Source organism: Jaculus jaculus, chromosome 6 (assembly GCF_020740685.1).
Source record: "Jaculus jaculus isolate mJacJac1 chromosome 6, mJacJac1.mat.Y.cur, whole genome shotgun sequence".
Taxonomy (NCBI): Eukaryota; Metazoa; Chordata; class Mammalia; order Rodentia; family Dipodidae; genus Jaculus; species Jaculus jaculus.
The window spans coordinates 60,012,022-60,034,520 of NC_059107.1; the positions used below are offsets into that span (position 1 = coordinate 60,012,022).

A 22,499-nucleotide genomic window follows, 5' to 3' on the forward strand; every position below is an offset into this window, starting at 1 on the left:
AGCTCCAGGGTGGTGCTGGAATTTACCTTTGTACTCTAGGCTGGGCAGGGTCAGTAGTGCCTGGCTGGGTGGGACCAGAGCTGGCTGCCATCTGGACGTGCCTCAGAGCTACAAGCAGGTTTGAATCCAAAATCCTTATGGCCTTGCTTTCCTTCCCTACTCATTTCCAAATCCTTACTCTTTTCCCCATGAGTCCTTCCTTCAGATTGCTATGTCTCACATAATTGCCGTAACCCACAAGGGTCCCTGTGCTAGTTTCTAAAGATCCATTACTACCTAGCCACAAGCAGGGTACTTCTGATGCCCTTAAAAGTAGCCAGTACTCTCTTGGCCAGCAAAAACCGCTCGGATGGATCCCAAAACATTATATTGGAGGGTGGAGATGAAATCTGAGTTGGAAAGATGGTCATTCACCAAATATGAGGCCTTACTGGCTGCCCTGCTCTCCCTAGGTTCTACAGACAGCTCTCATGGCCTCAGCAGAAGAGTCTCACCCAAGCCATGAGGAGTCTGAGCTGGCTGTGAACCCCTTTGATGGGCTCCCCTTCTCTTCTCGCTACTATGAGCTGCTTGAGCAGCGCCGAGCCTTGCCCATCTGGCCTGCTCGCTTCCTATTCTTGGAGCATTTGGAAAGTAGCCCTGCCGGAGTGGTGCTGGTGTCTGGGGAGCCTGGTTCTGGCAAGAGCACCCAGGTGGAGGAAGAATCTTGGGTGGACAAAGGGAGGGGCTAAGAAACTTGCTTTTTCCTGGTAAAGATCAGATAAAATTATGGGGGAGGTAACAAAGGGGTTAACCTGCCCCAGGGACTGGTGAAGGGCCAAGAAACCTCCAATTAATCTGGCCAGACTTCCTCAGCACTTCTGAGGGCCATTTGACAACCTGACCAGCTGTCCTTCCCTCAACCTACCACAGATTCCTCAATGGTGTGCAGAGTTTGCGCTGGCCAGGGGGTTCCAGAAGGGCCAGGTTACTGTCACTCAGCCCTACCCTTTGGCAGCCCTAAGCCTGGCTTCCCGGGTGGCTGATGAGATGGACCTGACCCTGGGTCTTGAGGTTGGATACAGCATCCCTCAGGAGGACTGCACCGGGCCCAACACCATGCTCAGGTGGGACTCTTGAGGACATAACCATATTGGGATGAAACAGGCCCAGTTGTCTGGCATGTCCTATACCTTCAGCCTACCCACCCTTTAAATCATGCACAGTGCAAACACCCTCATCACAGAAACCTTGCTTCCTGCCAGAATATAGTTTGGAGAATGTTGGGTCACACAGGTCCATGTTTAGGAAGTTCACAACATCTTTTTCTCTAGCCAGAAGTTCTAGGGCTGGTCAGTGTCCACACTGACTTCTCTGCCTACTACCAATGTCAACAGGTTCTGCTGGGACAGGCTTCTTCTGCAGGAGGTGGCCTCAACTCCGGGCCCTGGAGCCTGGAGTGTGCTGGTCCTGGATGAAGCTCAGGAGAGGTCACTGGCCTCAGATTCACTCCAGGGGCTGCTGCGAGATGCCAGTCTGGGAAACCTTCCAGGGGACCCCAGAGTGGTGGTAGTTACTGACCCAGCCCTTGAACCTAAGCTCCAAGCCTTCTGGGGCAATCCTCCAACTCTGCATTTATCCAGAAAACCTGGTGGGAGTCCCACCCCTATCTACAGGGACACTGTCCCGACTGACCGGGTGGAAGCTGCCTGCCAAGCCGTACTTGAGTTGTGTCAGAAGGATGCTCCAGGAGATGTGCTAGTGTATCTGCCCAGTGAGGAGGTAAACAAAAAAAGCACAGGAGAAAGTACTCCTATGTGCCACCTTTCTGTCTCAGGAGTGGGAGAACACGTGTACATGTGTAAGGGAATGATCATATTTGCAAGTCTTGGGGGGATACCCAAGGACATCAGACAAAGAGGTCTGCCATCTACTTTTTGAGATATACTCCCAACTTTAGAATGTGCATTTTTTCTTTGTTTTTTTGGTTTTGGAGGTAGGGTCTCACTCTAGCCCAGGCTGACCTGGAATTCACTATGGAGTCTCAGGGTGGCCTCAAACTCATGGCAATCCTCCTACCTCCGAGTGCTGGGATTAAAGGTATGCGCCACCACGCCCGGCTGCAAAATGTGCATTTTAAGAGTTGAAGGGCCATAGTTCAGTTTTTCAAAAAGATCTGTGATCCCCCCACCATCACCACCAAAGAAAAAAGGTGAGACCAGCTAATGCTCCACCCCTCTCCTCAGGAAATTTCCCTGTGCTGTGACTCCTTGTCCATGGAGTTGGGAACCCTGGCTGTCCCTGGGCTTCTACCACGGGTGCTGCCTCTTCACCCAAGCTGTGGTCAAGCCATTGAGGCTGTGTACGAGGACATAGAAACAGATGTCCGGAAAGTGGTGGTCACTCATTGGCTGGCTGACTTCTCCTTCTCCCTCCCTTCCATTGGACATGTCATTGACTCAGGACTGGAACTTCGAAGTGTGAGTGAGAGAGGTGAGGGGGTAGGGACCTAAGGTAGAAACAGCCCAGTCTGATGTGTCTTGGCCTTGGTTGGGGGCTGGATGATAGGTTTACAATCCTCGGATCCGAGCTGAATCCCAAGTGTTGAGACCAATTAGCAAGTGTCAGGCTGAGGCAAGACAGCAGCGGGCAAGAGGTTTCCCAGCAGGTAAGAGCGTTTGCCCTTAGATTACACAAGAAGTAATTGCATGCAAGCCCTTGACAAACTACTTTGCCAGGTCTTTATCCCCTCAGGATCCTGCCTTTGCCTGTATCCTAAGTCCCTCCTAGAACTAGAAGCTCCCCTGCTGCCCCGCCCCAGAGTGTGTGAAGAGAATCTAAGCTCCCTCGTATTACTACTAAAGAGAAAACAAATTGCAGCGCCAGGGGAATGCCATTTCCTGGACCGGCCTGGTGAGCACCCAACCCACCCAAATGCTGCCCTTGACCACAGACAGACTCAGACCTCAGACCCTCTCAGCCATGTTTCCTCACCAGCACCAGAAGCCCTGATGCAAGCCCTGGAAGACTTAGACTACCTGGCAGCACTGAATGATGATGGGGACCTGTCAGACCTGGGAATCATCCTGTCAGAATTCCCTCTGTCCCCCGAGTTGGCCAAAGCCCTGTTGGCCTCATGCGAGTTTGACTGTGTGGATGAGATGCTCACCCTTGCTGCCATGCTCACTGGTATACTTACAGCTTTAAACCACAGTGGGTTGGAAATGATATCTTGTTGGTCAGGAGCTTTGGTTCTTGCTGTCTGGAGATCTTACCCAAGGCCTCATCCATATTAGGCAGATGCCCTACCACTGAGCTACAACCAGCTCCTCACTGGGATGAGGTACGAATCACTGCAAACCAGCTACTTCAGTCCTTCACATGCCCACAGCCTTCTTTCTCCAATGCTTCTTCTCAGCACGGACAAATGTCACCCATCTATTATGACTGAAGCCCCCACCCTCCTCCGCAGCCTTCTCCCCACTCAGCTGTACAACATAAACTATCCTGTTCCGTCTTGTGTATTACTGTTTCCAGCTTCAGAATCACATTCCACTGAAATGGCTTCCAGCTTACCAGTGAGGGTCCAGATACCTAGCCCAGTGGTCACTTCCTCTTTAAAAACTGTCTTCTTCCTATGCATCTGTGATGTCATTCCTAGTAGGTTTTTTTGTTTGTTTGTTTGTTTTAATATATGGGGAGAGAGAGAATGGACGCACCAGAGTTCCAGTCCCTGCAAACAAACTTCAGATGCATGCACCCCCTTGTACATCTGGCTTACATGGGTCCTGGGGAAGCAAACCTGGGTCCTTTGGCTTTGCAGACAAACACCTTAACTGCTAAGCCATCCCTCCAGCCCATTCCTGGTAGTTTTTGTTTGTTTCATTGGTTAGTTGGTTTTGAAACAAAGTCTAATGAAGCCTAGGTTTGCCTCCAACTCATGTAGTTGAGTATGGCTTTGACTCTGATCCTTCTACATCTACCTCCCAAGTGCTAGAACGGCAGGCATGTGCCACCATGCAGTGCTAGGAGTCAAATTCAGGGCTTCTTGTATCCTTGGCAAGCACTCTACCAGCTGAGCTACACCCCAGGCTGGTGTGTGTGTGTGTGTGTGCGCGCATGCGCGCGCACGCTGTATGCATATATGAGCACTTATACATGCAGATACATACAGCCCATATGCATACATGCAGATTCCAAAGAAGGAAGTCAGGTATCCTATTGCTCTTCTGCTTTATTTCCTTGAGACAGGGTCTCTTACTGAACCTGGAGCTCACTATTTTTGCATCTAAACTAGCTGACCAGCAAGCCAATAATCCTCTAGTCTCAACTTCCCCATTTGTTACAATCAGTGCATGGCCATGCCTGGCTTTTGACACGGATGCTAGGGATCAGACTCAGTCATACGTTTACAGAGAAGTGCTCTTGCCCACGGAACCATCCCCAGCCTCTGGGTGGTGATGGTATGTTTTGTTACTTGAGTAGCCTAAACTGGCCTTGGACTTAAGATTCTTTGCCTCAGCCTCCCAAATGCTAGGATTACAGGTTGGTATCCTCATGCCCAGCCTCCCTGTGGTTTTCATGCTACTTCCTGGTATGTATCTTCCTTGGGCTTCTTTTTTTTTAAAAAATTTTTTTTTAAATTTATTTGAGAGCGACAGACACAGAGAGAAAGACAGATAGAGGGAGAGAGAGAGAATGGGCGCGCCAGGGCTTCCAGCCTCTGCAAACGAACTCCAGACGCGTGCGCCCCCTTGTGCATCTGGCTAACGTGGGACCTGGGGAACCAAGCCTCGAACCGGGGTCCTTAGGCTTCACAGGCAAGCGCTTAACCGCTAAGCCATCTCTCCAGCCCTTCCTTGGGCTTCTTATCCTCTACTTGTCCACTGTAAAATGTTCCTCAGGATTCTGTCCTTGGCCTTCATATCTTCTTATCCACATCCATGGTATGGCTTCCTTTACACTTACAACTGCCATACTCTGTACCTAGTCTCTACCTGTTTTAGGAAGGAGTAGAGGGAGGCAAAAAGGTGGGCCATACAAACACATACACACACAGTACACACGCATGTGCATACATATGCAAACTAATAAAGTTAGGGCTGGAGAGATGACTCAGCAGTTAAGTGTACTTTCTTTTTGTTGTTTTGTTTTGTTTTTTCGAGGTAGGGTCTTACTCTAGTTCTGGTTCAGACTGACCTGGAATTAATTATGTAGTCTCAGGGTAGCCTTAAACTCACAGCGATCCTCCTACCTCTGTCTCCTGAATGCTGGGATTAAAGGGGTGCCCCACCATGCCTGGAAAAGTGTACTTCCTACGTAAGCATGAGAGCCTGAGGGGGCCTGAGACCACCAGCCTTCTGAATCCTATGTAAAAAGCTGGGTATGGGGCTGGAGAGATGGTTTAGCGGTTAAGCGCTTGCCTGTGAAACCTAAGGACCCCGGCTCGAGGCTCGGTTCCCCAGGTCCCACGTTAGCCAGATGCACAAGGGGGCGCACACGTCTGGAGTTCGTTTGCAGTGGCTGGAAGCCCTGGCGCGCCCATCCTCTCTCTCTCCCTCTGTCTTTCTCCCTGTGCCTGTCATTCTCAAATAAGTAAATAAAAAATGAACAAAAAAATATTAAAAAAAAAAAAGCTGGGTATGGCCAACACACCTATAACCCCAGCCCCAAAGAGGAGCAAAGACTGGAGAATCATCAGAGCCTGCAAGCTCTGGAATCAGTACAGAGACTGTGGCTCAAAACAAGACAAGGTAGAAGAGCAATAGAGTGGGCCACCTGATGTTCCACTCTGGCCACTTCAGGAAACCACCCCCTTGCCATAGCCAAGCATATGAGGTGCCATGCCACACCACACACACATGCAACACATTACACATTACATACAATAAACACACAAGCCATTATATACATATACACACACACACCCTGTGGTTGGGCAGATAGTTCAGTGGTTAAAGATGCTTGCAAAGCCTGCTGGCCCAGGTTCAGTTCCTCAGCATTCACATAAAGCCACATGCATGCATCTAGAATTCATTTGCAGTGGCAAGAGACCCTGCCACATACATATGTAAATAAAAATTTTTTTTTGAGGTAGGGTCATGCTTTAGCCCAACCTGACCTGGAATTCACTATGTCTCAGTGTGGCCTCGAACTCCTGGCAATCCTCCTACCTCTCTGCCTTCCAAGTGCTGTGATTGAAGGTGTGCACTACCATGCCTAAATGTTTAAACCCTCTTCAGCAGCAGTTTTTCACCTTTCAGGTGATGCAAACTCCTTTGCATAGCATATACAGCCTCTTGACTTGGGCTCTACTTTCTTTTCCAGCTTTACCTCCTGATGTTCTGTCACACAGCATTACCCCACCCAAACCAGGCAGTTCAACTATCCCCAAACCTGCCATGTCATTATCTTCTGTGCCATAGTGTTCCCACAGCCTCAAACTTCAAACAGTGGCCCAAGGATCCCCACATCACCATTGTCCCCTCTACCCCAGCCTGGTCTAGCTGACCTTGTGGCTTTCAGAGTGCCGTACACATGCATGCCTTGCTTTCTGGTCCACTTCCTGTTGCTCTCCCACAGACTAATCTTGATGACAGAAATGGTCGTTTGTAGCATTCGTCATTATCCATGGGAGATTGGTTCCAGGGCTTTCTATGAATGTCAGAACCCACTGGTGCTGAAGTCTCTTAGAAATAAATGATGTAGTATTTGCATATAACCTATGCGATTCTACTGTACACCCTAAATAATCTCTAGGGTATTTATAATACACAATGCTATGCAAATAGCATCCTATGTTTTAAAGGAATAATCACAAGGAGAACATCTGTTCATACTCACTACAGATAGGGTTTTTTTTTTGTTGTTTGTTTTTTTGTTTTTTTTTTTTTTTTTTTTTGGTTTTTCAAGGTAGGGTCTCACTCTGGCCCAGACTGACCTGGAATCCACTATGTAGTCTCAGGGTAGCCTTGAACTCACAGCGATCCTCCTACCTCTGCCTCCTGAGTGCTGGGATTAAAGGCGTGCGCCACCATGCCCGGCTGTTTGTTTTTAGGTAGAGAGTCTCACTCTAGCTCAGACTGACCTGAAACTCACTATGGCTTCAGTGTCTCCTCCTACCTCTGCCTCCTGAGTGCTGGGATTAAAGGTGTACCCCACCACACCTGGCTATTTTTTCTGTTTTTGATCTGCAGTTGATTGAGTCCACATGTGCAGAAATCATGGATATGGAGGGTTAATTGAATCTGTCCCCAATGTCTAATAAAGTGCAGAGCACCTAGAAATTATCAATGGACTTTGAATAAAGTTCCCAAAGGAATGTTTCTACTTTTTCAGTGTTCCATATGTGCTACCATCCTTTCTCATCCTCCCCCCACACGCCCCCAGCCATTTCTCTGTCTTCTGCCTCCAGCAGCCCCTGGGTATACTCGTCCTCCACTGTGTGCAGAAGAAGCTGCCCTGCGTCGGGCCCTGGAACACGCTGATGGCGACCACAGCTCTCTGATCCAGGTTTATGAGGCCTTTATACAAAGTAAGTGGCCCACTCTGCACCCTTGTATAGAACCTAAGTTTTCCCAAAGGGGAAGTGGTTTGCGGTAAGCGGACAGATCTCCCTCCATACGAAGAGACCCTTTGGCCAAGAATCACATTCTTTCAGGGGCCTTTTCCTTTTCTAGATGGAGCAGAGGTGGCTTGGTGCCAGGCTCGGGGTCTAAACTGGGCAGCATTATGCCAAGCCCGTAAACTCCGAGAAGAACTCCTAGAACTCATGCAGCGAATCGAACTTCCCCTGTCCCAGCCAGCTTTCGGCACTGAGCAGAATCGCAAAAACCTTCAGAAAGCACTGGTTTCAGGATACTTCCTCAAGGTTAGGGAAAATGGTTGTGGGGAAGGGAGGTGACAGAAGAGTCAAAAGGCAAAGGGCCAAGCGTGGTGATACATACCTGTAATCCCAGAATGGGAGAGGTAGAGGTAGGAGGATCACTCTCAGCTTGAGGTCAGCCTGGACTACGTGGGACCCTATCTCATTTTCAGGTTTTTTGTTTATTTTTACTTATTGATTTGAGAGTGACAGAGAAAGAGGCAGAGAGAGAGAATGGACGCACCAGGGCCACCAACCACTGCAAATGAACTCCAGATGCATGTGCCCCCTTGTGCATCCGGCTATTGTGGGTCCTGGGGAATCAAGCCATGAACCCGGGTCCTTAGGCTTCACAGGCAAGCGCTTAACCGCTAAGCCATCTCTCCAGCCCAGAAAATATTTTTTTTTAATGCATAGGGAACAGATATTACTAAGTCACCTGAAATTGGAGTCCAGGTGGCCATTCAAAAGCTTTTTAGGTGGGGCATTGTGGCACATGCCTTTAATCCCAGCACTCAAGAGGCAGAGGTAGGAGGACCTCCATGAGTTCAAGGCCACCCTGAAACTACGTAGTGAATTCTAGGTCAGCCCGGGGCCAGAGTGAGACCCTACCTAAAAAAAAAAAAAAAAAAAAAAAAAGCTTTTGCTTTTTAGAACCAGGTGGGACTTTCCCCCTGAGTCTTTGGGAGACAAAGAACTGTGGAAAATGCCATGTGTTTAAGTAGAAGCCAGACAATGAATGAAATGAGAGGTATTTTCTTACTTTTAAACTCTCATCACTGTTACTAATTCTTTCTCATCCTCCCCCCTTTTTTTCTTTTTCTTTTTGCAGAGGGGGAGGGTGGTGGGTGGTGGTTGAAACAGGATCTCGTGTAGTCCAGGCTGGCCTCAAATTCCTGATCTTGCTGCCTCTACCTACCTAGTGCTGGGATTGCAGGCATGTGCCACCACACTTGACATCAGCCCTCTTCCTCCCTTTCCACCTCTTCCTTCTCCTCTTTTTCTTTCTCTCCCTCCCTCCCTCCCTCGTTCTTCCCTTTCACTTACTCTGTTAATATATTTGTCTTGTTATGAGGTGGCACGAGACACAGATGGGACTGGAAATTACCTGCTGCTCACCCACAAGCACGTAGCCCAGCTGTCTTCATACTGCTGCTACCAAAACCGCAGGGCTCCAACCAGACCGCCACCATGGGTGCTCTACCACAGTTTCTCCATATCCAAAGACAACTGCCTTTCCATTGTTTCTGAGATTCAACCTCAGATGTGAGTTTCTTGGTACCCATCCTATAGTACCTGTTCCTTTTCCTAAGACTAAAACTAAAGTTGGGGAGTGAGACTTAAGAAGAGGGTTTGTGGTACCATGACTTGAGGAGAGAGGGATTGTGGAAAGGGTGGTGGGAAGGTCAAGAGTCTGTTCATAGGGGAAGACACGGTATCTAATTACTGACTCTCTCTGCTAGGCTGGTGGAGTTGGCCCCTCCATACTTCCTGAGTAACTTGCCCCCCAGTGAGAGCAGAGACCTCCTGAACCAGATGAGGGAAGGAATGGCGGACTCGAAAGCACAGAGTGAATCTTCCTCTCCCCAGGACTTCAGAGATGCCTGTGTCCTGCAGTGAGCTGCCTGTTAAGAGCTGGCACCAAAGGAGTGAGCCAGACTTAGAAACCCAAAGTGTAGGATCAGTTATATATCCCGGAACACAAGAGCAGAGAAATGGGCTGGCAGGGGAGGGAACTGAGTAAGCCACAGTCTAGTAGTAAGTAACTTGCTTTAGCCTTCTGTTTGTGGGTGAAGGAGACATGCTCCCCATTCCACCAATTTATGCCCAACTTAGTCTCATGACTATAAGACTTTTCTATGATGTCAAGTTTGATTTCAGTTCTGCAGTATCAAAATACAACATCCATGACTCAAAGATGACACTTTATCAAATATCCATGGAACTGGGATAAGGGTCATTGGGAAAAGTGCTTGCTGAGCAAGCATGAGGACCTGAGTTTGGATCCTCAGTAACCATGCAAAAGCTGGGAGCAGGTGCTGTAGTGTAATTCTAGTGCTGGGGAGGTGGTATCCACTGGATAGCTAGTCTAACCAAATCAGTGAATGCTAGGTTCAACAAAAGACTGACTCAGGGCTAGAGAGATGGCCCAGTGGTTAAGGTGCTTGCCAGTAAAGCCTAATGACCCAGGTTCAATTCCCCAGTCAGACACACAAAGTATACATGCATCTGGAGTTTCTTGCAGTGGCTCAAGCCCATGGGCGTTCCTCCCACCTTCTCTGCTTGCAAACAAATAAAATACTTTTTACAAAGAGACCCTGAGCTGGAGAGTTGGCTTAGTGGTTAAGGCACATGTCTGCGAAGCATAAGGACCCAGGTTTGATTCTCCAGGTCCTGTGTAAGCCAGATGCATATGGTGGCACGTGCATCTGGAGTTTGTTTGCAGTGGCTAGAGGCCCTGGCTTGCACATTCTCTTTCTTTCTTTCTTTCTTTCTTTCTTTCTTTCTTTCTTTCTTTCTATCTATCTATCCATCCATCCATCTATCTTCCTCTCTCTTGTCTCCAATAAATTAATAAAAATAAATATTAAAAAAGACTCTGACTCAAAAGGATAATAAAGAGAGAGGGAGGGAGAATAAAGTGGAGTTACTAAGGAAGACAACCAACATTAAACTCTGACCTCTGATCTCCACACGTGTGCCCACACATATATGAATACACACACACACACACACCAAATGCCAACTCTTGCAGCTATAGCCTCTTGCCTAGTTCCCATCTGTAGTTAAGCCTTTATGTTGTGACTATACTGTAACAGCACAGCTGTCACTACCACAGAACATCAGGAGTGACTCTGCCTTTCTTCCCTCTGTTACAATGGTTCAGCCCCTGTGGGAAGATGAAGAGGAATGCTAGAGGAATCAGACAAAAATCTTCCCTTTCTTCTTTATACAACTTAAATCCTATTCCTTTGTTTGTTTGTTTTTGAGGTAGTATCTCACTCTAGCTCAGGCTGACCTGGAATTCACTAGGTTGTCTCAGGGTGGCCTCAAACTCAAAGTGATTCTCCTACCTCTGCCTCCCCAGGGCTGGGGTTAAAGGCATGTGCCACCACACCCAGCTCTAAATCCTATTCCTTTTTAAACCTAAAGACTATTGCAACCATCCCCTAACTTAGTTCACCATCAATAAGGTTCCTGGTAGCCTCAGATCACCCACAATCTAAAATTTTTCTAACAATTTGAGCACATCATGCTTTTCTTTCTGGCTGGTGACTCCTTCACCTTTTCTGCCCTTAGACACTGTAAATATATTTGTAGAATTTGGTAGAAAGAAAGTTTTAGCTGGGTATGGTGGCACATGCCTTTAACCCCAGCCCTGGGGAGGCAGAGGTAAGGAGGATCGCTGTGAATTCCAGTTCAGCCTGAGACTATATAGCGAATTCCAGGTCAGTCTGGGCTAGAGTGAGACCTACCTTGCAAAAAGAAAGCTTTAATCCTTGAAACTCTGCTTTTCCTCCCCTGGAGATTATCTGTTCTAGTTCTACCACCTAGCTGGTTGTGTAGACATCAACTATCTCCTTCAAAGGTACTTTCCCAGAATTTCTTCTCACTAGACTTCACATTTAGTTTTGCCTACAGTTAATTTTGCTACCTAATTTCCCCTCTCATGCACAGCACCGTTGATTCCTGACCTTCCATATTCCCAGTCTCAGAAATGACATCAGATTCTTCTTGTCCTTTCCAACTCCGAAGCATTTATTCAGTTACCCTAAATCCACGCACCCACTAACTTTTCCCACTGTTTTTCCTCCCTTCTCTGTCCCTGCCGGCGGTTTCTCACTAGATTTTATTTTCCTTTCAGTATGTAAGTATGTACTGTGAAGAAAAGTGGGAGAACGTGGCTCACAGGACAACATGAGACTGAGTCAATAAGGAATTCTTAGTGATCATTTTACAGTTGAGGGATGAGGTGCCCAGTGTGGATAATCCTCTGGTTCCTGTCACAGTCAGCCAGATTCTCTGGTTCCATCACCTCTTCTTTCCTTCACACCATTAACATAGTCGCAGATGGCACCAACACAGAGCCCCTTCCCAGCACCGCATAAAGATGCTGGCGCTGCTCCGACTCTAGCTTTGGGCCTACTCACCGCAGCATCACCACCTCCCTGCGTTTCATTGACTTTGTCCTGCAGGTCCCACTCTCGCGCCCCAGGGTCCTGCCACCGCTTAACAGCTGGCCTGTGGAAAATGGCGGGAAGGCACCGAGCATCCACTGTGTGCCAGCCTTGAAGCCAACTGGTGGCGGAGGATCTTTCAAGGATAGTCAAGGCCTTTGGTTCCTCGGCTGCTGAGAGACCACTGGCTCGGGGTCGGGCAGAGCACAGTCGGTAGGATCGGGCAGGGGTCGCTCACACCACTGAAGCCAGCCCGGACACCGAAGCCACTTTGTTGTCCTCGGCCCAGGGCTGCAGGTTCTGCAGCGCGAAGAGCGACGAGTTGTGCAGGCAGAGCGGGTCCGGGGGCAGCGGCGGCCGCAGTGGCCGGGGCAGCGCGTCCTGCTGCAGGTGCAGGAGCAGCCGGCCTGCGCGGTGCCGCTCCGCCTCGCGCTCCTCGGCCGTCTGGCGCCTGGGCGGGCGGGGATGCGGGTCAGCGATCAGCCCTGCCCTCCCGGGCCCGTCCGCCCTCGCCCTCGCCTCTCCCGCACCGTGCTCACCGCCACTTGGTGCGTCGGTTCTGGAACCAGGTCTTGACCTGCGCGTCGGTCATGCGCAGGGCCTTGGCCAGGGCCGCCCGCTCCGCCGAGGCCAGGTACTTCTGGCGTAGGAAGCGCCGCTCCAGCTCCAGCACCTGGGAGCGGGAAAAGGACGTGCGCGGCTTCTTCCTCTTCGGCGGAGTCCGGTTTTGGTAAGGGTGGCCTATGCGGCGCGTCCCGGAGAAGGGCGAGAGCGCAGCTACGGGCAGAAAGAACAGGGCTCGGCTGGGGTGGTCGAGATGTCACGGGAAAGAGGGCCCCCACCTTTACCCCGGCCCATAGCTTAGCCACGCAGCCACCAAGGCCTCCAGACTGAAGGGTTTCTTCCCCTGGGGTGAGAAAGCAACGCGCCCTGACTTCACTATACCCTCCCTTCATGGGGAGTGCCGGGGAGAGTGCAGGTAGCTCACCACCCACGGCCTCTCCTCTGCGGACGGACCCCGAGGTCCCCGGGAAATGCTTGGGATGGGGGGGGGCTGTGAAAAGGGTCCTTGAGTCAGGTATGAAAGAAGTGAGGAAACGAGATCAGAGTGGCCGGGACGCTGAGGGGTCAGGCAACCTCACCCGTGAGCCTTTCCTTGGCAAAGCGGCGGCCGCTGTCCATCCAGGGGAAAGTGAGTCCCGCCAGGCCCCCAGCGCCGCCCAGCCCCGAGGGCCCAGGCCCGGCTGGGGCCCCACCCGTGGGCGGCGGCACGGGCAGCGGGCGGTGCGCTGGGACGCGGATCACGCCGCCGGGTCCCACTCCGGAGCTACTGGTCAGCGGGGTCAGGGAGCCCGCGGGACCGTAGCCTGAGGCTCCGTGGAATCCACCTGAGAATGCAACGCTCTCTCCGTGGCTCTGGCCCGGACGACCCGGGCCTAGGCCGCCGCCCCCCGGGGGCTCGGGGCCGCTCAGGATCTGATCGATGCCGAAGCTGATGGGTTCGTGGTGTGGGAGGCTGTGCGGAGCCAGCACCGCAGGCTCCATGGGTCCAGGCCAGGAAGGACCCCGGGAGGTTCGGTCGCAGGGAAGGGTATGTGACAGGTGCGGGAGGTCAGCGGCGGTGCGATCCGGGCAGCGGCTTCAGCTTCAGGGGCCCGCAGTGCCGGCCACGGCTGGGCGCCGGGGCCCCCGGAACAGCAGCATCCCAGCGCCCCGGGAGCAGCCACGAGGGTGCTCGCCCCTCCTGGCCGTCCGCGGAGGGACTCGCATCGGGAGGAGCGTGGCCGGCCGGGGCCCCCGGAGCTCCCTGTCTGGCTCGGGAGCCTAGATGGACGCTAGGCTGCCGGGGCCGCTGCCCCAGTCCGGTGAGGCGAGGGTTGGCCGGCCTCGTCCGGGACACTGACTGACAGATCGGCCCCGGGTGGGCCGAGGGGGCTGAGGGTAGGGCCGGGGCGGGGCCCGGCTGTTAAAGGGAAAGGGACGCCTGTCTGCGCCGAGCGGGGCGAGACGCGCAGCGCCGTGGCCGTGGCCGTGGCCGTGGCCGTGGCCGCGGAGGGCAACTTGAAGCCAGGCTGTGCGCGGGAGGGGCGGAGCGCGCCGGCTCAGCGGAGATGCTCGGCGCGCTGCATCGCCGCGGGCCTCCGCCCCGACCGCCTGGACCTCGGCTGCCTCCGCAGGTGCCTCTGTCCTCAGCCCCCGCTCCTCGCCTCCCGATGTGTCCTGCCGGCCAAGTCGTGGATTCGTTGTGGTCCTTGCTTACGTGTCCTCCAAGACCAGATCTCGTTGTGGCTTCCCGGCGGCGTAAGCGGCGGCTGGGGACCGGCGATCCGCGTCCAGAGCCCCGGGAAGAGGACAGGTGTGGGAAGGGGCGGCAGGGAGAGTGCGGTGGGTGCGGGCAGGAAGCAACCACGCTGGGCTGTGGGCCTTAGGGCACCTGCTGGCCTCTTCAATGGAAAGGCCCCCGGCCCCGCGGGCCAGGAATTGGCGCTCTGTTTCTTAGAATTTCGATTTTTCTGGAATCACTGTAAATCAAGCCCGTGTTTCAAGCGGGCCACTTCTGTTCCCCCGCGCGGGGTTCCGCCCGCCCCCCATGTTCTGTATCTAGGAAATCTGTCCTCACGCACTCTTCCTTCTCAAAGGTGGCACGCGTGACTCTGAGGCCATGGGAGAATCCCGGCTTCGTCTTCTACAGAAAGTTCAACCCCACCCAAAGCCCAGAGCATGCCTGAGCAGTGCCAGCTCAGGGAGGTGGGGAGAGGCCCGGACCGCTCGGTGACCTTGTGACCTCTGGCCGCGGACCCCGGAGCTGGGAGTGTGTGAACTCCGTGTCCTTCGCCGGGATGGGACCCCCGCCGGGCGGGCCCCTGAGCCTTAGACCCGCCCCCGCCGCCACCCTGCCCGGTGCAGGCCGCCATAATCGGGTTAGCTGGGCCGGAATTACATTACCTTCCCCAGCCCGCCCCGGCCTTTGGGGGGGCCCTGGCGCCTCCGAGCCGGTGAGACTGGGCCCAGGGAGGGGGGCAGCGGGTGGGCACCAAGGGGCCGCTCAGCCTGCCTTGAGCACGAGGTGACCAAAAGACCCCGCCCTGCTGTGCCAGGTCTGGACTCACCCCGGCCACCCTCAAAGCCCAGCTCCACCCTGCGCGCTCCCGGGTGAGGCGAAGTGCCTTCTGCCTGGACTACTGGTCTTCCAGTCGTCTCCCCACGATCCCGGGGAAGTACCGGCCCCTCCTTTTTCCCAGCAGATGGGCGGGCGGCCTGGCGCCTGAGGCAGGGTGAAGGGGTCTTTTCTCTCCTGGGAACCAGAGTGGTATTTGGAGGCATCTGGGTAGATAAAGACAAGAGTGAACTCTCTTCACCCAAAGGCACCAGAACCTTCCACCCCTCAGTGTGCGCAGAAGCCTAGGTCTGGAGGGCATACTTTGTAGTCCGGGGCCCAACTGGACATTAGTAGTATGTGAAAACCGGTCTCACCTTGGCCAGCTTTATCCAGTTTCTCTGGCCCTTCCTTCCTCTTTCTTGGTCCTGGCTACTTCTGCCAGTTTGGGGGAAGAGGGCTGCCAATTCCATAGCGGTACTTTTGTATCACTGGAGAACACAGACCTGTCCTGGCCTTGCTCAGAACCAATCTCCTGTTCTCAGCAACAGAGGAAGGCAGCCAGGAGCTTGAAGCCTGGGTAAGGAATCCATGGGAGCTAAGGAGACAGCTGGGGAGCGGGTACAGGTCAGTTAGGAGTCCTGGGGAAGGTAAGTGCATCTCCAACCAAGCTGAATAAATCCTCTAGTGAATCAGTAAATAAGAAAAAGGGGATCTGTCAAAAACCTGACCACCAACTGCACTTTTTTTTTTTTTTTTTTTTTTTTTTTTGGTTTTTCGAGGTAGGGTCTAACTCTAGCCGAGGCTGACCTGGAATTCACTATGTAGTTTCAGGGTGGCCTTGAACTCACCATGATCCTTCTCCTTCTGCCTCCCGAGAGTGCTGGGATTAAAGGTGTGTGCCACCTTTACGATCAGTATGCACCTACTTTTTGAGGTCAGCACAGATGGTACTCTCACTCAGAGACAACCTTTTCTTTTATTATTATTATTATTTTTTTCAAGGTAGGGTTTCCCTGTAGCTCAGGCTGACCTGGAATTCACTACGTAGTCTCAGGCTGGCCACCATGCCAGGCTTCCAAGACAACCTTTTGAGAATGGTCTCAGTCACACACACAAATCTTCTGAGGAGTTAAAGAAAAATAAAAAGTAACACCCCGTTTCAATAACAGGGCATCCAATTCTGTCAGCCACAGGCTTGCTTGGGAATTTATCATCTTGCTTCCATCTCTGCTCCTGTAGTTTAAAGTGAAAATGAGAAGGCTCTGGAATGTGCCCTCATGCATGTTTCCCCATCCCATGTGTTTGTGACCCTGTTTCCCCCCCACCCTCACAATTTCTTTATCTCTCTCACACACTTGCTCACTCTCTCCTTGTTTTTAGTTTCTTAAAAAGATATTTGGGGCTGGAGAGATGGCTTGGCAGTTAAGCCTAAGGACCCCAGTTCGAGGCTCAATTCCCCAGGACCCACTTTAACCAGATGCACAAGGGGGCACACGCATCTGGAGTTCGTTTAGAGATGCTGGAAGCTCTGGTGCGCCCATTCTCTCTCCCTCCCTCCCTCTGTCGTTCTCAAATAACTAAATAAACAAAAAAAATTTTAAAAATATTTGTAGCTGAGCATCGTGGTGCACATCTTTAATCCCAGCACTTGGGAAGCAGAGGCAGGAGGATTGCAGTGAGTTTGAGGCCACCCTGAGACCATGTAGTGAATTACAAGACAGCCTGGAATAGAGCAAGACCCTAACTCGAAAAATCGCACACACACACACACACACACACTTGTGAGCAGAGGCCAGGCGTGGTGGCACATGCCTTTAATTCCAGCACTGGGAGGCAGAAGTAGGAGGTTTGAGGCCACCCTGAGACTACATAGTGAATTCCAGGAGAACCTGAGCTAGAGTGAAACCCTACCTTGAAGAAAAAAAATTGTAAGCAGAGAGAGGGAGGTTGGGCATGCTCGGCCTTTGCCGCTGCAGATGCAGATATGTGCCACTTTGTGCATCTGCCTTTACGTAGGCATCCTGGCTGCAAGTTTTGCATGCAAGCACTTTAAACCATTGAGCTGAGCCATTGCACCATTTAATAGTGTCTCATTCTAGCCCAGGCTGACCTGAAACATACTCTGTAGCCTCAAACTCATGGCAATCATCCTCCTGCGTGCTAGGATTGCCTCACTTTTGGTTTGTTTTGTGTTGGACAGGTTTTTTGTTTGTTTGTTTGTTTGTTTGTTCTTTCAAGGTAGGGTCTTGCTTTAGTCCAGGCTGACCTGGAATTCACTATGTAGTCTCAGGCTGGCCTTGAACTCACAGTGATCCTCCTACCTCTGCCTCCTGAATGCTGAGATTAAAGTCGTGAGCCACCTCACCGGGCTGGACAGGTTTTATGCTATGTACATATGTACCCTAGGCTGGTCTTGAATTCTATACCCTCCTGCCTCAGCCTCCCTTATGCACCATCATGCTCAGCTATCTGTTCCCAGTTCTTTAGGCCTTCAAGCTTGTACTTTTACATGAAGAAGACATTTCTCTTGCTCCTTCCTTTTCTTGTTAGCAGTTCTTTGAGATGGCACCCACACCTGTATGATCATGTACACCCAACTATCTCCTTCTTTCTCATCTGGACAGTTTGCCTGGCTTCTCAGGAGAAAATTCTTCCCCACCCTTTTATTGCCTATGCCCATTGCTTCCATTTCTTCCCTATTATCTGTTGTCTTAACCCAGTGGAAGCTTGTTCCCTTACATTGACTCTTACTTGAGTCCAGTGTCTGAGCGTCTGTTGTCCTAGGCAAGCACCCCATCACTAAGCTATCTCCCCAGCTCTCTCTTATGCCATGCTTCTTTGGCCTCTGCAACTTGTGCCACCTTGTGCATCTGGCTTCTGTGGGTCTTTTGGCTTTGCAGGCAAGCGCCTTAACCACTAAGCCATCTCTCCAGCCCTGACTTTGCTCTTTCTTTCTTTTCTTTTTCTTTCTTTCTTTCTTTTTCTTTTTTTTTTTTTTTTGTGTGTGTGTTTTGTTTTGTTTTTCAAGGTAGGGTTTCACTCTAGCCCAGGCTGACCTGGAATTCACTACGGAGTCTCAGGGTGGCCTTGAATGCACAGTGATCCTCCTACCTCTGCCTCCCAGTGCTGGAATTAAAGGCGTGTGCTACCACACCCAGCTCTGACTTTGCTCTTTCTACTGAAGACCATGAACATTTTTCAGACTCTGACTTCAGCTACATCTCTACATCAGTTCAGATTTCATCCATTCCAGATGTCCAACTCTTACACCCATCCAGACAGCCTTATACTTCAGCCTCATCTCTCCAGCCTCACTATTCTCTTAGCCTCTGGCAAGCTCCACTTGTCTTTCCTGAAGCCTCCTTATATCCAACAGGCTGGAGGATGTGCTGCTCACTTCTCAAGCTCCTTATTCACCCTCTTAGCCTAGGTCTAGCAAATCAAGTCTCTGGCTTCTTCCTTCCTCTCTCTCCCTTCTTTCCCCCCTCTCCTACCTTCTCCATTCCTTCTCTTTCTTCCTGTCTTCTTCCTTCCTCCTGATCTTGATCTTTCATTTTCTTTCTTTCTTTCTTTCTTTCTTTCTTTCTTTCTTTTTTGTTTGGAAATTTGGAGCTGATTTTTTAAAAAATTTTATTAGCATTTTCCATGATTATAAAAATATATCCCATGGTAATTCCCCCCCCCACTTTCCCCTTTGAAATTCCATTCTCCATCATATTACCTCCCCATCACAATCATTGTTCATTTTCTTTCTTTTGAGATATTGTGTTATGTAGCTTAGGACTCAAACTTGCTATGTAGAGAAAGCTGGCATTGAATTCCCTCCATTTCGTAAGTGCTGAAATTACAGGTATATGTGACACCAGCCTAGCTACAGCTCTTCATTTCCATTGTTGAACTCCTAAATCATGATCACCACCACTGGCATTTATTCATGCAGGAAGTTTTTTATTTAATTTTTATTAGCATTTTCCATGATTATAAAAAAATCCCGTGTTAATTCCCTCCCTCCCCCACTTTCTCCTTTGAAATTCCATTCTCCATCATATTACCTCCCCATAACAATCATTGTACTTACATATATACAATATCAACCTATTAAGTACCCTCCTCCCTTCCTTTCCCTTCCCTTTATGTCTCCTTTTTAATTTATTGGCCTCTGCTATTAAGTATTTCCATTCTCACGCATAAGCCCAGTCATCTGTAGCTAGGATCCACATATGAGAGAGAACATGTGGCGCTTGGCTTTCTGGGCCTGGGTTACCTCACTTAGTATAATACTTTCCAGGTCCATCCATTTTTCTGAAAATTTCATAACTTCATTTTTCTTTACAGCTGAGTAGAACTCCATTGTATAAATGTTCCACATCTTCATTATCCACTCATCAGTTGAGGGACATGTAGGCTGGTTCCATTTCCCAGCTATTTATAAATTGAGCAGCAATAAACATGGTTGAGCATGTACTTCTAAGGAAATGAGATGAGTCCTTAGGATATATGCCTAAGAGTGCTATAGCTGGGTCGTATGGTAGATCAATCTTTAGCTGTTTTAGGAACCTCCACACTGATTTCCACAATGGCTGGACCAGATTGCATTCCCACCAGCAGTGTAGAAGGGTTCCTCTTTTTCCACAACCCGCCAATATTTATGATCATTTGTTTTCATGATGGTGGCCAATCTGACAGGAGTGAGATGGAATCTCAATGTAGTTTTAATCTGCATCTCCCTGATGACTAGTGATGTAGAACATTTTTTTAGATGCTTATATGCCATTCTTATTTCTTCCTTTGAGAATGCTCTATTTAGCTCCATAGCCCATTTTTTGACCGGCTTGTTTGATTCCTTATTATTTAACTTTTTGAGTTCTTTGTATATCCTAGATATTAATCCTCTATCAGATATATAGCTGGTGAAGATATTTTCCCATTCTGTAGGTTGCCTCTTTGCTTTTTTCACTGTGTCCTTTGCAGTGCAAAATCTTTATAATTTCATGAGGTCCCAGTGATTAATCTGTGTTTTTATTGCCTGAGCAGTTGGGGTTGTATTCAGAAAGTCTTTGCCAAGATCAATATGTTGGAGGGTTTCCCCTACTTTTTCCTCTAGCAGTTTTAGAGTTTCCGGTCTGATGTTAAGGTCTTTAATCCATTTGCACTTAATTCTTGTGCATGGCGAGAGAGAAGAATCTATTTTCATCCTTCTGCAGATATATATCCAGTTTTCCCAGCACCATTTGCTGAAGAGGCTGTCTCTTCTCCAATGAGTATTTTTGGCATTTTTATCGAATATCAGGTGGCTATAGCTACTTGGGCTTACATCTGGGTCCTCTATTCTGTTCCACTGATCTACATGTCTGTTTTTGTGCCAGTACCACGCTGTTTTTGTTACTATGACTCTTGTAGTATAGGTTAAAATCAGGTATGGTGATACCACCAGCCTTATTTTTGTTGCTAAGTATTATTTTAGATATTCGAGGTTTTTTGTGATTCCAAATGAAGTTTTGGATTGCTTTTTCTATTTCCATGAAGAATGCTTTTGGAATTTTGATAGGGATTGCATTAAATGTGTAAATTGCTTTTGGTAAGATTGCCATTTTCACAATATTGATTCTTCCAATCCAGGAACAGGGGATGTTTCTCCACTTTCTAGTGTCTTCTGCAATTTCTCACTTGAGTGTTTTAAAGTTCTCATTGTAGAGATTCTTTACTTCCTTGGTTAGGTTTATTCCAAGGTACTTTTTTTTTTTTTTTGATGCAATTGTGAATGGGAGTGATTCTCTGATTTCATCCTCTGTGTTTGTTGTTAGCATATATGAAGGCTACTGATTTCTGTGTATTTATTTTGTATCCTGCTACATGGCTGTAGGTTTTGATCACCTCTAACAGTTTGCTAGTAGAGTTTTTAGGGTCCTTTATGTATAGAATTATGTCATCTCATGCAGGAAGTATTAATACCTCTGTTTGCCTGGCACTGGAAATATAGCTATGAGCCCAAGAAACTTACATTCTGAGAAGCTTAAATTCTAATGGGAAAGGTAGATGAAAATGTAACAAAGGGCTGAAGGGATGGCTCAGCAATTAGGGTGCTTACTTGAAAAGCCTGATGGGGGCTGGAGAGATGGTTTAGTGGTTACGGTGCTTGCCTGCAAAGTCTAAGGACCCAGGTTTGAGTCCCCAGTACTCACATAAGCCAGACCCAGATGCATAAGATGGTACACATGTCTGGAGTTGTCCGCAGTGGCTGGAGGCCCTGGTGCACCCATTCTCTCCCCTCCCCTCTCTTAAATAAAATATTCTTTAAAAGGAGAAAAGAAAAGCCTGATGGCCTGGGTTTGATTATTCCCCAGTACCCACATAAAACCAGATGCACAAGATGGCACATGCACCTAGAGTTCATTTGAAGTGGGAAGAGGCCCTGGAGTGCCCGTTCTTCCCCCTCTTTCTCCTTGCAAATACATAAAAACTCTGGGGGCTAGAGAGATTGCTTAGTGGTTAAGGTGCTTGCCTGTACAGCCAAAGGACCTCGGTTTGATTCCTCAGGACACACATAAGTCAGATGCACAAGGTGGTGCATGCATCTGGAGTTTGTTTGCAGAGTGGCTGGAAGCTCTGGTGCACCCATTCTTTCTCCCTATGACTCCTTCTCTCAAATAAATAAAATATTAAAAACATTTTAAACTCAACAAAATATTACATAGTATTACATGAATGATAGTAGGGGCTGGGGAGATGGCTTAGTCAGTAAAGTGCTTGCCGTGCAAGCATAAAGGTCTGAGTTTGGATTCCCAATACTCATGTAAAAAGTCAAGTGCCCCTATAATCCCAGTACTGGGGAGGCAGAGACAAGAGGATCTTGAAGATTTGCTGTTCAACTAATCTAGCCAAATTTGGGAGCTACAGGTGCAATGAGAGCCCTGTCTCAAAACAAAATAACAAATAAAAAGCTATAAGATGGAGGGCTAGAGATATGGCTCAGTGGCTAAAGGGGCTTTGCAAACCCAGGTGTGAGCCCCAAGACCAGAACAAATGTGGGCAAGGAAAGAGACAGATGATACAAATAAAACAGAAATAAACATGGCTGAGGATATGACCCAGTAGTTAAAGGCGTGTGCCTGCAAAGCCTAATGACCAGGTTCAACTCCCTATTGCCCACATAAGCCAGATGTACAAAGTGGCCATTGCATGTGTAGTTCATTTGCAGTGGCAAGAGGCCCTGGTGTTACCATTCTCTCTCCAACTCCACCCTTGTTTCTCCTTGCAAATAAAAATTTTAAAAATTAGGGCTGAACATGGTGGAACATGCCTTTGATCCCAGCACTCAGGAGGCAGAGGTAGGAGGATTGCCGTGAGTTCTAGGCCCGCATGAGAGTATATAGTGAAT

At 49.5% G+C, this 22,499-nt stretch overlaps 2 protein-coding genes across 2 annotated transcripts; one reads left to right on the top strand and one right to left on the bottom strand.

Annotated features, from left to right (window-relative positions):
• Positions 1–470: 470 nt before the first annotated feature.
• Dqx1 (DEAQ-box RNA dependent ATPase 1) lies at positions 471–9,583 on the top strand. Its single transcript, XM_004668257.3, has 11 exons — positions 471–692; positions 913–1,106; positions 1,377–1,761; positions 2,226–2,459; positions 2,548–2,647; positions 2,734–2,892; positions 2,977–3,168; positions 7,394–7,513; positions 7,659–7,849; positions 8,919–9,109; positions 9,307–9,583. Exons 1-11 carry the CDS (start codon positions 471–473, stop codon positions 9,461–9,463), a joined length of 2,145 nt encoding a protein of 714 aa, XP_004668314.2. The 3' UTR covers positions 9,464–9,583.
• Positions 9,584–12,255: 2,672 nt separating this feature from the next.
• On the bottom strand, positions 12,256–13,566 carry Tlx2 (T cell leukemia homeobox 2). Its single transcript, XM_004668258.2, has 3 exons — positions 13,164–13,566; positions 12,561–12,798; positions 12,256–12,472 (listed from the first exon to the last, which is right to left on the bottom strand). The coding sequence occupies exons 1-3, from the start codon at positions 13,564–13,566 to the stop codon at positions 12,256–12,258; spliced, it is 858 nt and encodes a 285-aa protein (XP_004668315.1).
• Positions 13,567–22,499: the final 8,933 nt, after the last annotated feature.

Coding starts and splice junctions, on each gene's coding strand:
- Dqx1 (XM_004668257.3), top strand. CDS start 471: ATGGCCTCAGCAGAAGAGTCTCACCCAAGCCATGAGGAGTCTGAGCTG. Junction 693..912: donor GTTCTGGCAAGAGCACCCAG/GTGGAGGAAGAA, acceptor AACCTACCACAG/ATTCCTCAATGGTGTGCAGA. Junction 9,110..9,306: donor TCTGAGATTCAACCTCAGAT/GTGAGTTTCTTG, acceptor TCTCTCTGCTAG/GCTGGTGGAGTTGGCCCCTC.
- Tlx2 (XM_004668258.2), bottom strand. CDS start 13,566: ATGGAGCCTGCGGTGCTGGCTCCGCACAGCCTCCCACACCACGAACCC. Junction 12,799..13,163: donor TGCCAAGGAAAGGCTCACGG/GTGAGGTTGCCT, acceptor TTCTGCCCGTAG/CTGCGCTCTCGCCCTTCTCC. Junction 12,473..12,560: donor AACCGACGCACCAAGTGGCG/GTGAGCACGGTG, acceptor CCGCCCGCCCAG/GCGCCAGACGGCCGAGGAGC.